This window comes from Dipodomys merriami, unplaced genomic scaffold (genome assembly GCF_024711535.1).
Source record: "Dipodomys merriami isolate MVZ:Mamm:240054 unplaced genomic scaffold, mDipMer1.0.p SCAF_9, whole genome shotgun sequence".
Taxonomy (NCBI): Eukaryota; Metazoa; Chordata; class Mammalia; order Rodentia; family Heteromyidae; genus Dipodomys; species Dipodomys merriami.
The window spans coordinates 18594416-18611321 of NW_027206512.1; the positions used below are offsets into that span (position 1 = coordinate 18594416).

The following is a 16906-nucleotide window of genomic DNA, read 5'->3' on the forward strand; positions in this document are numbered from 1 at the left end:
AGTTTTGTCCCTCTGACAGGGATTTCTGGTTGCCAGAAATTTCTTTTGTAGTCCTTGTTTAGTTATAGACATTGAAAATTTAACTAAGCACCTAATTAAATAAAGAGCAATGTCTCAGCTTCCTTTATACCAAAGCTTATCTATATAACTAAATTCTGACCAAAGCAATACATGTAGAAGTCTCATGTGCTTGTACTAGGAGTGTCCACAAAGAGGATGAAACTTGATTTGTCTTTTATTCTGGTATGGAGTTGCAATGGCTTTAATCAACAAGTGGCAACCATGGGCTAGAGCTTTAAGATTGATAATGGTGATGCCACCACATTCAGTCCTGGACTGCTTACTCTGGATTTCTTTTGTATATATAGAACATCTTATAATACTGATTGGTGACTTTCATGTCCACCATACCTGCTAACCCCTCCCCACACAGAAGCCATAGAGGCATGGTGTTCACATTTTACTTCAAGACTACCTGCTTCCAAGAATGTAGTTGATCAACAGCTTCTGACTGGTACACCTCCAGATCTGCTCAACTCCACTGAGGATATTCTCTCCCCAGGATGCTCTTGGCTAATGAGTGAGTGCAGCAGAGTTCTTGAAGGTAGGCTATTTCTGCCCAGCACAGAAGGACCAATACCACTCACGAACAGCCGTCAGCCTGGCAAGCCTTTCTCGGAGCTGCTCTGTTCACTGAGGCTTTTCCTATCTGAATCTGCTTGTTCTTCCTCCTCTCTCCTAGATGTCAGAATTGTTGTGTAGTCTGAAGCTCATCCACCTTCCATTCTGTGTCCTCTTTGATCTTCACTGGTGTTTCTCACAGCATATCTCTTATACATTTGAATCAGTTTTGCCATGCTTTTTCCATAATCAATAAAATGATTCCTATTTCTGATTGTGGGGCAAATAGAATCTGGCTTATAGCTCAAACTTATATACCTCCTCTCCCACCTTCTTCTCAATAAAGATGTTATAAACTAACTTCATTTAAGACCCAGTTCTAGCATCAGAATGTGCAGAATGGGATGGAGGTTTCCTTTTTAGTCAGATTGTTTTAAAAGCAAGTAAATAAATGGGCAAAAAATGTAAAGAAAAAGAAAAAACCCAAAGTCTATTTTATATATAATTTAAAAACATAAGAATTGCACTGAGGATATAGTTCTGTGGTAGAGTGCTTCTGCTTGCCTACCATTTGCAAGGCCATGGGTTCCTTCCCAACAACACAAAACAGAAGAAACGAGAAAAATGTCTGGCTCTTCCTTTAAGTGACCTGACATGATCTGTGAAAGAGTTTGTTATTACTTGACCCAGAAAACCCACACAGCCATATAGATCAAGAGGTTCAAGTCTTTTGGGTTTACTTTAACAATAGCCATGGCTCTCTTTTGTAGGCATATGTCTGGAAAGCTACCAAGTATCTTAATGATGTGACTCCAAAGAAACAGTGAAGCAATAGGGACCATTCTGTGGTGACATTGGTGATGCTGGAAGTTGTTCAGTACATAGGACACATGGTGGGGGTGACACAAGGTCAGTAGTCTGAAAAGAATGCCAAAGTTTGGCTATCTATGCTTAAAACTCCAGAATAGTGCTGAGCTTAAGGATTGACCTATAGATTCTCAACTACATCTACATTCAGGTGAACAAAAGCACAAGGATGCACTACCATACTTCTAGATATTGGTATGAACATCACAATAGAGTGGGAACAGTTAATTTTGGGGTACAGTTAATGGACTTGCTGACAGGTTAAATGGATAAAACGAGGCTTTCAGCCTAAGCAAGGGGGCTAGGATGGTGCTATTCACTTTCAATAATGATGCAATAGAGAATTTGGTCCTGTTAAAAAAGCAAACAAGTAGGGGCTGGGAAGGTGGCTCAGTGGTAGAGTGCTTGCCTTGCATGCATGAGGCCCTGATTCGATTCCTCAGCACCACATAAGCAAAAAGTAAAAATCCGGGAGTGGTGCTGTGGCTCAAGTGGTAGAGCACTAGCCTTGAGCTGAAGAGCTGAGGGACAGTGCCCAGGCCCAGAGTTCAGGCCTCACGACCAGACCCTCCCCCAAATAAATAAATAAATAAATAAATAAATAAATAAATAAATAAAAGCACATGAGCCACGTATGATGAGTCATGCCTGTACTCCTAGCTACTCAGGAGGCTGAGATCTGAGGTTAGCCGTTTAAAGCCAACTTGGGCAGGAAAGTCTCTGCAACTCTTATCTTCAATTTATTACCAAAAATGCCAGAAGTGAAGCTGTTGGTCAAGTGGTAGATCACTAGCCTTAAGCAAAAAAAAAAAAAAATGCTCAGGGCCAATTCCTAAGCCCTGTGTTCAAGCCCTAGGACTGGCAGACACACACACACACACACACACACACACACACACACACACACACACACACGAGAGAGAGAAAGTGAGTGAAAACGAGGGAGAGGTAACAATGTTCAACAAGAAATGTACTCATTACCTTACTTATCTAACTGTAACCCCTCTGTATATGACCTTTACAATAAAATTAAATTAAAAAAGAAAAAGAAAGCAAATTAAAGATCTGAAACATCATTTTAACCCAGAAATATCTGAGCTAAAACTTCCACAGCTGTCCCTTTTCAGGTTCATCCTACCACAGAAGAGCATGACCAAGATGGCACCCAAGTCCACCAAGCATGACTGGAAGAGAGCTCCTGTTTTTGATTACAGTCAAATCCAAGGGAAGACCAGCCTGTTCAGGGCGCATACCTTCATGGATTTCTTTAGCTGCTTCGCATCAAACACGGCTGGTGGAGTTACAAGAGCCACCATGATATATTTAAAGTTGCCAGAGAGATCGCCCTTCAAATCATCTTTCAGCTCCTAAAATAAAACCCCAAGGAGGAATTTGTGAAATACTTTTCTTTATATTCTTCTCGTGAATAATGAGCCTAAGTACCAAAATCAAATGAAAATATACCCATCCACAGAAAGAAACAGAGGTGTTGAAAGCATTTCTTGGATATGAATCTATATTTTTTGATTACTTCTAAAATGTTGTTTTAGAGAAGATTTTTTAAAAGAAAATCAAAAGAGCTGGGTATCAGTGGCTCATGCCTGTGATCTTAGCTATTCAGAAGGCTGAGATCTGAGGATTGCAGTTTGAAGTCAGCCTGGGCAGAAAAGTCCATAAGGTCTTATCTCTAATTAACCACCAAAAAAAAGCCAGAAGTGGAGCTGTGGCTCAAGTGGTAGAACACTAGCCTTGAACAGGAAAGGCTCAGGGACAGTGCCCTGAGTTCAAGCCCCAGGACCAGATATAAGAAAGAGATAGAGATAAACAGACAGAGACAGAGAGGGAGGGAGGGAAGAAGGGGAGGATTTCTGTATGGGCACGATGGTGTCAGAAGAGTATATTAAAATTTCCCCTACCCCAATTTGATCAGTATATATCTATCAAATTACCACATTGTATACCACATGTACACAAAATTAATATCATAACTAATAAAAGCATTAAAAATCACATTTCCTGCATTCTCAATGATTATGACATTCTCTAAGGATTCCTTCACCCAATAAAGAATTACAAGTCAGGAAAGTGAGAGTAAGGATCCAGGGAAACTGAAGAAAGCCACTTAGCTATGGGTGGGTTGATACAAGTCCCCAACCAAGCCTCCTTGCTGGGAGGGTGGCTTTCTGCCATATGAGATCTTGTCTACTTGCTTCCTGGGCAAGGAAGAGGTGGGGCGGGGCAGGAGGGGAAGGGGAGAGACTGCAGAGTTCTTGGGGCAAGAGAGTGAGAAGTAGGCAAGAAATCAGCAACCTGATGCAGACTCATAGGGGGTCCCTCTTTTATGGCCCTTTTGTGTGAATTTCCACTATTCTGGCATCTGGCTGAGACAATGTCCCTCTCACTCCAAGGGAGGGTGCCAGTCTTATGTGTGAGGCTGATCCAGGGTCCTCAGAGGTGTGGCTTTTCTCAGAGCTTATCCTGGTTTTCCTAGGGTCTTCAGGGAGAGGGGGGTCTCCCACTCTTAAGAAGAAGAGAGGACATGATCTCCTTCTCTCTCTGTCTGCCTAATCTTTCCTTCTTTTGCCTCAGTTGGGCGGTGACTAGGGAAGAAGAAGAGGAGGGAGGAACTGTACAATTCATACCCAGCACCCCTATGGCTGCTGGATTGCTGGGTATCCTGCTTCTGAGAGACTCCAGTGAACTCCAAAATGCAAGAAGACAGTAGGGCAGTGGCTGGTCACTTTTCTCTGGTGAGAGTGATGAACTAGGAGATGTGGGAAGTAGATTTTTTGGTAATGACTGCCAAGGCAGCCCTAGATGCAACAGTGGGAGGGAATCCTTATTGGCATTGTACTTAGGAATTGTGTTTACGTATTACCTAAGCACAGATCATCTCTTCAGCCTTCAGCTAGGTAACATGGTTTCTATTACCAATAGTTAAAGGGATGATACTGAATAATACTTTTTTTCCCTAGCCCTGATTATGTTCGACCCTGATACTGAGGCTGCCAGCCTCCCACAGTGCCATGCTGACACAGACCACCCACCTCCCCACCCCCTACCCCCCCCACCGCTCTATTAGGGCCACAGCAGGGTCAAGTTCCTGCTGAAACAGATGGAACCCAGCCAAGTGTTGGTAGCTCTGCTTCAATCACTACAGTGTTTATTCCCTCTTTACATGCTAAACTGCACTATCATCTGTCTCCAAGACTTTGCATCTTATTTCACATGTTCTTATTCTATCCCACCATGAGAAATGGTTCTTACCCTTTACATTGAAATTTCTTCCTCTTTTTATTTTGCAGCCCCTGACCATGGAGGTTAATGGATTATTCATGTCCCCTATAAGTGAATGTGTTGCCCAGCTTGGTCAATTCAACACATATTTACAGGTACCTGCTTCTCAAAGGTAAGTTGGATATAATCCTTAGCCCCTTACCTCTCTTGTCAGATGGAACTTATGTTCCATCAAGTAAGGCTTCAAACATGCTAGAAAAGTATCTTAAAATATATCCTACCAGGTACACTGAGCAAAATCCTAATCACTGTAATAATATTTTACAAATAAAAAAATCACATTGTATTGTCCTTCTGCTTGCAAATTTCCAATAAGTCTCCATTGTCCTTAAAGTCTAAACTCTGTACCAAGACCCAAAGCCCAAGATGATCACCATGGCACATACCGGTAGTCCCAGCATTTGTTGGATAAGGTAGAACAAGCAATTGAATCCAGGAATTTGAGGTCACAATGGACAATATAGCTAGAAAAAGGTTCATAATGAATAAAACCCACTGTTGTCTCACATACTTGGAAGACTGAAGTGGGAGGATCATTTGAGCAAGCCTGGACAACATAGCAAAACCCTATCTCAAAAATAAAAAGACACAAGGCCCAGAATCCTCTAGCGCATCTCTCCTCTGCCTTTGCTCCGTTCACCTCCACATTGTGTCATATTGGAATGCTGTCTCTTTTGTATGCCCAGCTGGTTACTGCTGCAGGACATTTGCATTTTCTCTACCCTGTGACAGCAGCATTGCTCTTCATGCCCAGACTAGCACAGGAGAATCTAGTATTGTTTACTCTTAGCTCAGGGTCAGCCAGCAACCTGTCACTAACACCTCTTCATCATCTTCCCAAGGGTCAGTCACCAGTCAGCCTCTAGCCGGATCACCTCATTTTCATAACACTTTTCAATATCTGGGCTTTTAAAAAATGATTAGTTTGCTAATAGTAGTTTAGTACCATGGGGGAACAGAGAAACTGCTTTATATACTACTGAATCTCCAGGGTCTCGGATGGCTCCTGACATAGTACATGACAAATACCTGATGAATGAACAACTTGTGTAAGACCAAGTCTTATTTGTTCTTATGTGGTTAGTGCTTTTCCTTTGAATGACAAATCCTATAATTACATAATTTGATTCCTTCCTTCTTCCCTCCTTCCCTTCCTTTTATTCTCCTCTCCCTCCCCGATGACACTCAGGGTCTTACTCTAACACTTGAATCACCCAAATCCTTTTGCTTTTGTGTGTTTTGGAGTTAAGATCTTGAGCTTACTGCCTGGACTGGCCTCAAACCATGATCCTCCTGTCTCTACCTCACAGGCAGCTGGGATTAAAGGTGTGCTCCCATAACTCCATTAAAATTAGACAAAATTTAAGGATCATGTGAGAAAGGATTTATCAGGTCAGGCTGTGAGGCTGTCCTGAGCTGTGGACAATGTTTAGCTGCATCCCTGGCCACCACCCACTAGAGACTACAAATGATCCTAACCCTCCCCTATCTTATTTATGATCACCAAAATTTCTCCATTCAAGCCAAGGGTCCAGGGGGGAGCAAACTCATTCCTGATTTAGGATGACTGACTTAAGGCAACTTTCTATATTCTACAGAAACAGAAACCCAAGTGTATTCAGCCAGTTAGAGGGCAAACCAGGAGTAGGATTCCAGATCCACAGCTGGATACACAGGTGTCATCTGTCCCAGTGAACTGAAGCTATAGCTCTAAGTCATGTAACAGTGACCATGGCATAATAGGGACTTGACTACCCATCCTGTTAAACTGAACCATACCTTCTCATACGCTGCTTGATATTCCTTGGCAATCAGTTGTCGCTGTGCATTTGATCTCTCAGTTAGAATGCTGATGAGCGTTTTCTCATCCGTTCCTATGTGAAACAAAAAAATATTTTATTCATCATTAACCCAGCAATGCCAGTTTCTGTACTGAACAACAACAACAAAAAATGCCAATGCAGAAATGTAGGGATTTTAATTTTTAATTTCCAACTTCTCATTAGGTTGGAAAAGGAAATCAAAACTTTACCTTTTTTTTTTTTTTTGAGAATAGAAAAAGCTCCTCCTTTGTATAGAACTGACATAGAGAGGAACACAAAAGAACTTTCTGCTTCACCTTATGAGGTTCAGGAATGTCTTACTACTGCCTCTTACCTCTTACCTACATTCTTTCTGTTTTTTTGTTTTATTTTGTTTTGTTTTTTGTTTTATAATTCAGTCCTCAGATTTGATCTCAGGGTCTTTTGCTTGTCAGGCAGGTGCTTTGCTACTTGAGCCACACACAGCCCTTTCTGTTTTTGTTATATTTTTAAAATTGGGTCTTGGTGTTTTGTTTTGTCAGTCATGGAGTTTGAACTCTGGGCCTGGGCACTGTCCTGGGCACTCAGTTCTTCAGCTCAAGGCTCGTACTCTACCACTTGAGCCACAGCACTACTTCTAGTTTATTGGAGATGAATCTTACGGACTTTCCTGCCCGGGCTGGCTTTGAACTGTGATGCTCAGATCTCAGCCTCCTGAGTAGCTAGGATTACAGGCGTGAGCCACCAGCACCCAGCTTGGGTCTTGGTTTTTGTCAACATTGTCCTGCAATTTTTCTGTTTATGCTTCTGGAGTACCTTATAAGACAGATGCATAACAATCACATACAACTTTTTATTAGTTGACATGAAATCTTGTGAACCTTTTGCCTATTCTGGTCTTGAACCATGATCCTCCTGCTCTTAGCTTCCCGAATAGCTGTAACTACAGGTGTGAGCCACCATGTGGTTTTATCCCTATTCCTGACATCCAGATCTTTTTCCTTCAAAATAACAGGACCTCATATTTAGTAAGAACCTACTATGTGGGCATCTTTTTCTTTCTTATTATAACTAATAAGCACAGGGCCTCTAGCATCAGACAGAACTAAACTGTTCTAAAGATGAAATCATTAACCCTTAGAGAGCTTGTTTCACTTGCTAATATCACATGGCTTCTAAGTGATCCAAATTTCTGAGCCTCAGATATATATGCCTATCTCAGGTCCACATCTCTCTAGCTTTCACACTTACATATGTAACCACCTGTTTGTAAGTAAAAGGTAACTGGGCCAATTCTTTAGATGTTAAAAAAAAACTTGGAGAAGATCTCTCCATGGAATGAAATTATAAAAGAGATTTGTATGCAGAAATTAGTGAAAAGACAAAACAAACAGACAAACCCCCTCTTCCCAATCATGAAGAAGACAACCCTGTTGGAATAATAAAGGATAAAATACATGAAGCAGATTAAGTAATATACACTGAAAGAGGAAGCAAATACATAAGGATACTTAACTTCATCACCAGTCAGGGATACAGAAGAAGAAAGAGCAAAAAATATACAGAGTCTGAGAGACAATTTTAGACCCAGTCAATTGGAAAATCTAAGCAAGTATATGGAATATACAGAGCAGGAGAAGTCCCCTACATTGCTGGAAGGAATGCCAATTTCCATTTTGGAGAGCAGTTAGGCAAAATTTTAGTGAATTTGAAAATAAGCCTCCTCTTCCACTGGGAAATTCCACTTCTTGTCATATTCTGGCAGAAATGCTGGCAAATGTGCACAAATGAAACATTAGCAGGAATATTCACTGCAGTATTTTTATATTGTAATAGAAAAGAATTGTAGGCAATTTAAATGTTTCATCAATGTTCCCACTTTATGATGCAGTATGCAATAGACTACTATGCAGTTAAAATTAATGGACTAGAGCTAAACATGTCAACATGGATAAATCTCAAAGACATTATGTTCAAGGATAAAAACAAATGGCAGAAGAATGTATAGTATAATTCCATTTTATACTGGCTGAGGCTATGCAAATGAATATGTAGTTCTGGTTCTGACAGGTTCATGGGAATAAATGCTAATTTAGGATGGTGATTTTTCTCTAGGCAGTGGGTGGGAATGAAATCTAAAGAGAAATGACAAGTATTCTATCTGGAACGATGGATTACGATGATGGTGTTGGTGGTGATGGCGATCAGGATGACTGTAATGGTGACAATGAAGGTAATAGTGATGATCATGATGATGATGATGGTGATTATCATGGTAATGATTGTTGGTATCATCAGTGGAGATAGTAGTGTTTAACATGAAGACAATATGTCAAATATTATATTTAATACAACTAGTTTTTTTATATTGTTCTCATTGTTTTACACTTTGAAAAAAGTCCTGACAATTTCTCTAATTGAGCAGGCAAATTTGGGCAGAACAACTTCAAGTACATACAGAGGGTGACTTTCCTATTTTCTCCAATATGAAAAAGGAATCCCAGTCCATCACTCACCAATTCCTCTGATTGCCTTACGAACGGCTTCAGCATCCACAGATGGGCTAAAGCCTGGATAGTCTCGAATTGTTCCTCGGTGCCCAACCTAGGAGGAAATAATTGAAAAAGAAATCACACTAGTTCCAAATGATAACTTTATTCACATTAAATATGCATAGTCTTTAAAAATAATTAAATATTTTTTGTGTGTGGTCAAGTTCTTGAAATTATGAAAAAATGCTCTGTTTTAAAATTTTATTGTCTTTAGAGACTCACAATGTCACTAAATAATTGCTCTGTTTGTCAACAGGAGCATGAGATGGAGCATAACCCCAGGTTGCCTTCCTACAAGATGGAATTAGATATGTGACATTCACACACAACCCACAGTGCTGGGTGGTATTCCATCAGAACTGGATTTGTATATCAAGTACCTGGAGCAAATGTGTTTTTAAAGACATATTTTCACGGCACAGAGCACAACATATTATTTCCATTTGGTCCTTGTGCTTGCATTTTATTTGATGATGAAACTCATTTTTCTGAGCATACAGTGCTACAGTGAGCTAGGACAAATGATTATGTGAACCTTTCACTTACTACACAGAAAGTATTGCGCTGATGGAACACTGGAATGGATGATTGAAACAACTGTATACTGTGTTTAAGATGCTAAAGGTATCAAAGGATGGCTTATCCATATATGTATTTTTAGATGCTTGTGGGGACATGTGACAGATGCATAATTTGTACATCTTTTGGTGTCTCAAGAGTCTCTTCTCCTGAGACCTGCAGATATTATAACTTCTATCAAATGCGTCATAAAGCCTCTCTTTTTTTCTTTTGTGTATCAATCAAAAATATAAATCATTGCTTCTGTAGAGCAATAACTTGAGTCAATTTTTTGGTCAATCTTTTTTTTTTTTTTTTTGGTGCAGGCCCTGGGATTTTAAACTCAGGACTTCACACTTTTCCTTGGGTTTTTCTACCTCAGGCTTTTTGCTGGATAGTTGGAAGTAAGAATCTCAATGATTTATCTGCCTGAGCTACCTTCAAACCTTGATCATCAGATCTCAGCCTGACTTGGGTCAATCCTGATGAGTGAAGACTTGCTTTAAAGTAGCGTCTACATAAAAACAACAAGAAAGCTGAAATTTTGGCATTCCCTTTGTTCTTGGTGATTATTCAAGGCTTTTTACTAAACCACACACAGAAGTAATTGTGGTTTGCAGACTTCAAGACGTTTAATTAATGTTCAACACCATCCTTGGGGAATCCTACACTAAAGGATCCATAAATGAAAACCCTATTAGGATTGTCTGTTCTTACTCTTTGTTTAATGCAGATGCAATTGTGCCTGATAAATTCCTTTTTCAAAGCTTCACTGATATCGTAGATCTTCAGGAAAAGCATGCAAATAAAAATAAAATAAATAAAAATAAAAAATGCCAGGCTACTAATTTTAAGCACATAAATTAGAAACATGTCAGTAGAGCTGGGAAAGATTGTACTACCAAAACAACAAAGTATTCTAAAATTGCTTAAGAAACTATTAGAAGGGCAGTCAGAAAGGTGGTGAGAAAAATCAATGTATACATGTACTTACCTGGTATATTTTTAACCCTTTGAGAAAAAGTTTGTCTTTATAGGAAAATTATTTTTGTTCAGATAGGATTTTCCTATGCAGTTACCGAATTATGTTGGCTCGCTGTCTTGTATGAATGTGCCTTCATTTAGGCTCTTCTGAAGTGTTTAATATTTTCATGAAAGGACATTGTCTTGTCAAATTAAAGGGAATGGGAAATTAATGGTCTGGTTCAGTAAAAATGATGGTGTATTATTTCAGTAGTTTGCATTGAAAAATTTATTTCACTATAGTCAAACATTTGTTTAATCTTTTTTTGGGGGGGGGGTCCAGTTGTGCGGCCTGAACTCTGGGTCTGGGAGCTGTCCCTCAGCTCTTTAGCTCAAGGCTAGCGCTCTACCACTTGAGCCACAGCGCCACTTCCGGCTTTTTTCTTTTTGCTTATGTGGTGCTGAGGAATTGAACCCTGGGCCTCAGGTATGCAAGGCAAGCGCTCTACCACTGAGCCACCTTCCCAGCCCCATTTGTTTAATCTGAAAGTACTCAAAACAGTTTTAAATCTTAAAAACATTATATCACATTAGAAACTAGTGATGCATGTATGAGATCAAAAGACACCAATAAGAAATCAACCGCTTTAACATAATCTTTGGAGAATTTTCTAGCTCCACTGCTTAATAAATATTTTTTTAAAATTGCAGAGCCAGCTGGCTTCATTTAAATTCTCTCTACCTACGAGCTTTTATGTTTCTTTTATCTATCCATTGTCCATCTCTGGCATTCTAAAAGGATCACTGTTAAACATTTCATGCTTCAAGGCCAGTACTCTATCAGACACTTTATACATTAACTACAGCAACACAGAAGCCCTGGATACATACAGTAAGTCTTTCATGTAAACAGCACATCAGTTTAAGATTGGAGAATTTGTTCCAAGTCCACACAGCTAGTTAACCAGCAGAGTCTGAATTTAATCCAGTGTAGACAGTTTTAGTCCACTCGATGTTTCTTGAAATATAGGTTCAGCCCCTTCTAGGGCAATACTATAAAATGCATGACAGGTCCTACCCAGAATAGGATACACTTTGAATCATATTCTTATAGACCAGCTTCTGGATTCTACACATTTTAGGAGCTCTCCACATGATTCTATACTATGCAGATGTTTGCCTCAGCTGATTCTGAACATAAGAAACTAAAATTGTGCTCAGATTCTGATTATTCATGGGTTATGAAAGCCCGGGGTTTGCATTCTAGCCATGACCTTTACACTGCCCTCTGACACCTACGAATCAAAATACGCTGTTATTCTAGTGTGCAAATTAAATCAGGATGAAATTCCTGACCCATTACGCAATTTTCTGTCTAACAAGAGTTAGATAAAGAGAAACAACTTGTTCAATTGAAAGCAGAAGAAAACTACACACATGCATTACCCCCACCCCCCGCCATATACCAACTTGAAAGAGGAAAATGGGAGTTTATTTTTTATTGTATCTTATTTAGTTATTTGTTTTGTGATGGTAGGAATCGAACCCAGGACTGAATGAATAGCAGGCAAACATTTTTACTATTGAGCTGTAGATCTAGCCCAGCATATGAAAGTTCTGAAGTAGAGTTCTAGAGAAATATTTAAAATTACTTCAGTTACTTAAATGAACAGTATGACAGTATTCATTAAATAGACTTAGTTGCCAATGTCTGTGAGAAATATCAATATAGTTTAGAAAAGATCTTACCATAAAAATAATTAATAGAATTATTTTACTCTAATACATGCAAGACAACAAAGTGATTAAGTATTTCCATGTTTAAAATGGAAGGAAATCATGTTGAGTGAAATAAGCCAAGATCAGAGAGACAAATGGCACATGGTCTCCCTGATATGCAGATGTTAAATTCAAAATGCAATGAGATATGACAAAGTAAACAGGACGCAGGAAACAAAGGACCTCTTCTCAATTTGTCATATCATTTTTACATGACTGTATGCTTTTGACCCCACCTATGGTTTATACATATGCACATCTGAGGGAAGCTAGGAGGAGGGCACAGAATCAGAGGGAAACTGGAAAAAATACAGCAGAGGGGGCCATCAGCTGCACTGGACATTGATGAAAGTGAACTAAACAACTCAAGGGCTGCAATGGGAGGGAGGGAATGAGAGAGAAGGAGGGAACAGCTTACACTAAGCAAAAGGAAAGAAATGTATATATCACCCAATTTGGAATAAATAGCTGTACTGTGAAAGTTTGTAGAGTTCATGCTTTATAGGCCATGATAATGACAATGTGCCTTGTGAAGGTTAAGATGTGTTTGTGACTTTAGTTAAGTATCACTATCCCACAATAATCATAGGTTCCTGAACCTATCTCATCATAATCATCTGGAACTTTTCTCAGAGCCTATGCGCTTCTAACTCAGTTAGCAACCATGGGCGGGGGATTTGGAATCTGTTTGGACAAGGTATCTGTCTTAACAATTTAAGAACCATTGCTCCATTTCATCCTCAGCTGCTTAGAAAACCAAAGCAAAAAATGAGCAAAAAAAGTCATAGATTCTTTCCTGGGTGTGGAAGGAAGAATTTGGTGATGAGCTCACTGTTTCAGGAATGTTGCCATTTTTATAGCCAAGTGGAGCTGTATGCATCGCCTGACTCATTGCAGGCTGACTGCTTGCCATTTACCTCACCATTCAGTACTTGGCTGAGTTCCTTTCCAGTATCCCAGAACCCTAACTTAGCATGAAAGCTAGTGTAGGACAGCACATAAATCTTTTGCTAATATATACATTATAATATAATATATGCTACATATACTATTCATATTGAATAGTATATATTATATAGTTATATATTATATATTATTCCCATCTATATCCTTTAACACATTGAGTTGTTTTCTTTTTTGCAAACTTGGTCTTTAGGTGTCTCCAAAAGGAAAATTATGCTGAACCAGTTGGAAAATACATTAAGGCAGGAAATGTCTAAATAAAGGAGAGAAAATAGGAAGAGGTGTTTATAGTCAAAACAATCACTGCTATTCTGCTAACAACTGTGCTAAGCACATTTTCTGCATTTGCTTATTTGGTACTCACAGTAAATATATAAAGTGGATACAATTCATCCTCTTCACAGATGATTAAACTGATGCTTAAGAAACTGGCCCAGACCTGCACGATCAGTAAGTCATCTGTCTTATCAGTCTTTGCTCCTGATCTCTAGTGTAGGCTGCATCTCATTTGAACCATCTTCTTTGTGCCAATATAATTTTTCAAAATGGCACTTTGGAGGTCAGCTACAGAATGTGGTATTTTGAAGCCACTGATCTGTATAAGGTGGCACTGAGGCACTGTCTGTTGCCACTTTGAGAGGCTACTCTGCCCTACACACACACACACACACACACACACACACACACACACACACACACACACACACAGAGTTGTACCTACTTCTTCATGTTCTGAATTTACAAGAAACTGAATGTTTGTATTCAGAAGAATGAATGAAGGAGAAAGTCAAGGTACCAACTCTGTTAACAGACATAACTGCAGCCCAATACTACAGAGCAAAAGGAGCAGCAAGTGCAGGTGCATTCTGGAGATGAGGCAAAGCCACATCAGTTATCACTGCATAAACCCCAGAAACGTAACAAAGAATTAAGGCTTCACATGAAAGCCTGGGATAAAACCATTTAGACACAGGCTCTCAAAGAGCCAGACAGAAGTGATCATTCTCTGCTCAATGACATGACAAGACATTCTCTTGGGTCATGAAGCTTTATCATACAAGGAAGAAAATGGAGTGGATTTCAAAAAGTAAAGCAACAAAAATTTAGGAAATATAAGATTTCTTGTTCAATTCTTCAAGTATAAAGTAGCCTTCAGAATCAAAGGAAGAGGCCCTGAAATGATATAGTTAAGTGAGGCAAGTAGCACAGATGGAATTCCCAAAGGACATACATACACTCAACACCCTAATCACAAGCACCAGTCTGATTTGGATACAGACTTATTTCAGATATAGTTAATTGGGTTGAGGTCATAATGCAGTAGAGTAGGACTCTAATCCAAGATGATTGGTGTCCTGCTAAGAAGACAGTCCTGTGAAGATAGAGATAAACACAGAGAATAAAGACAGACCAGAAGCCAACCAAGGATTGTCAGTGTGGGAGAGAGAAGGACCTTCCCCAAATAGGAAGAACTATGGGTAGTTAAAGCAAATTAATCCATTGAAAAGGCTACAAGAGAGTATCCTATCCTATCCTACCCTGGTGAAAACAAAGCTTAACCACTGAAGACAACTTGAGATCCTTTTCAGTTTGGAGTGAGAGACTGGAGGAATTCCTCCTAGCAAGGTGACTTTATGCTGAGTTACTTTAACTGCAAATACCTGCTTTCCCCTCCTTAAACTGCTTCTTTTAGAGTCTCATGTTGTCTTTTCCTTTGTCTTGTTACTGGCCCCAAATTTTATTACTATTGTTCATTGAAGGTGCAGTGTAAGTTGGAATTCAATGTCATCCCTTTGAGACCTACTCATATTCTAGGTGTTTCCTAGAATATGAAAAACACATTTTAATCAACTTCTGTTGTTTTCTCTTCCTATTCTGGCTTTTGAAACAGTGTAAGTTCCAATGATTTGATTAACCTATGGGGGTTCTTCTCACTTCCCTAGACTGGCAAAATGTCAGAAGCCAGGAAGAGCAAGGAAAAACTCCCACACAAATTTCTGGGGGACAGACACCTTGATTCAGGATTCTACCTTCCAGAACTCGGAAATATTTCTTAGTACCAACCCTTGAACTCAAGAGTTTCATGTTTGCTGGGCTTTTTTTGCTTACAGTTTTTGCTCTACCACTTGAGTCACACCTACAGTCCAGCTTTTTGCTGGTTAATTGAAGATGGAGTCTCACAGATTTTTCTGCCCAAGCTGGTTTTTAAGCCCTGATCCTCTGAGTCTCAGCCTCTTGAATGGCTGAGATTACATTCTTGGAAGCCCTAGGAAGCTAATGTGGTGGTAGATGAGATACCAGAGTACAGGTAAAGATTTGATTCCCAGAGCACAGGGCGCATACTAGGAGCCTTTTCAGCCCTCACAGGCTGCCAGCGGGCACTGGACAGGTGGAAGGCTCTGGCTTTCAGCAATGCTGCAGGGACTTCTGTAACCCCCAGGGCCAAGCTGTCTGTTCTTTTTTTCAGAGGGTGTGGTGGCAGCCATCAGAATTGTCAACAGGGCTGACGTCCTGACCCGCTTGCAAACTGTCTCACAGGTCTGAAGGAGATGTTTGGATCTGCTCTTGTGCGCACTCAAGGGAAAAACACAGTGTTTTTTGTAAACACAGTGATTTCACCAGATGGAGAGCACTGGAATGTGATGACACAGGAGGTGAAGGCTAGAGTTGAAAGATGAGCATGGCTCAGAGAGCAGAAGGCATGGACAAACACAATGTATGCGGCTTTCTGTACAGCGTGAATAATAAGAAACCTTAAGATTATTTCTTTGTTGCTTTGTATGTCCCTCCCCCACAGTGTAACCTCCGCTTCCACTTTATTTGATGTCAGTATAACATGTGGAGGAGATGGGGACAAACAAGTGGTTTAAGGATTCAGGTGGACCTGTTGCAACAATGAGAAGTACAAAATGTCATGTCAAAACCAGCTTTACAATGTCGGTGTGGGGGGGGAGGGGGGTATAATTGGGTGGGGGGGAGGGGGGAGGCTGGGAAGGGAGGTGAAGGGTAAACAAAGGAGGAGGCTGCAATGCTTGGTAAGAAATGTATGCATTATCCTGCCAATGTAATTGTAACCCCTCTGTACAGTATGTTCTCAAATAAAATAAAATAAAATTAAAAAAAAAAGACAAAAAAAAAAAAGAAACCTTGATCCTGCCCAGTTATGTGTTCCTTACTACTAAGCTGCCCAGCCCCATCTCCTTTTTGCTACAGGGTCTCACTCCTGGGTTTCTTTCTTTATTCAGATGTGCATTTATTCTCTGCCAGCACCTCCCCTTACCTGATCTCTGCAAAGTGGCTTTCTACGGTAGAAAGCCCCTTACAATCCTGCAGCTGGCTATTTCTTCCATGCTTGTTTCCCTGTGCTGACAACTCCATTTACAGCTTAGCCTAGACTTTGAGCACAGGTCTTGTATAGCCCGTGTCTACTCCATATGTTTTAGTATCTTGCCTATTAAGCTGTTATTACCTCCCAAGTCATATCTTCCCCCATGGAACATTTCC

At 40.0% G+C, this 16906-nt stretch overlaps 1 protein-coding gene and 1 long non-coding RNA gene across 3 annotated transcripts in view; one reads left to right on the top strand and one right to left on the bottom strand.

Annotated features, from left to right (window-relative positions):
• The window catches only part of LOC138820766 (uncharacterized), a 43903-nt gene extending 34185 nt beyond the window's left edge, over nt 1-9718 (top strand). The window contains exons 2-3 of the long non-coding RNA XR_011369977.1: nt 4794-4897; nt 9396-9718. This is a non-coding gene — a long non-coding RNA (uncharacterized lncRNA). The remainder of the gene's footprint in view (nt 1-4793; nt 4898-9395) is intronic.
• Anxa3 (annexin A3) overlaps nt 1-16906 on the bottom strand; it is a 59517-nt gene that overhangs the window by 27743 nt on the left and 14868 nt on the right. Inside the window, exons 3-5 of one of the 2 annotated variants that reach the window (XM_070012598.1) lie at nt 9104-9191; nt 6565-6659; nt 2742-2855 (exon numbers count right to left, since the gene is read on the bottom strand). In XM_070012598.1, the coding sequence (XP_069868699.1) occupies nt 2742-2855; nt 6565-6659; nt 9104-9191 (297 nt within the window). The remainder of the gene's footprint in view (nt 1-2741; nt 2856-6564; nt 6660-9103; nt 9192-16906) is intronic. The other variant, XM_070012599.1, reaches the window with a different exon arrangement.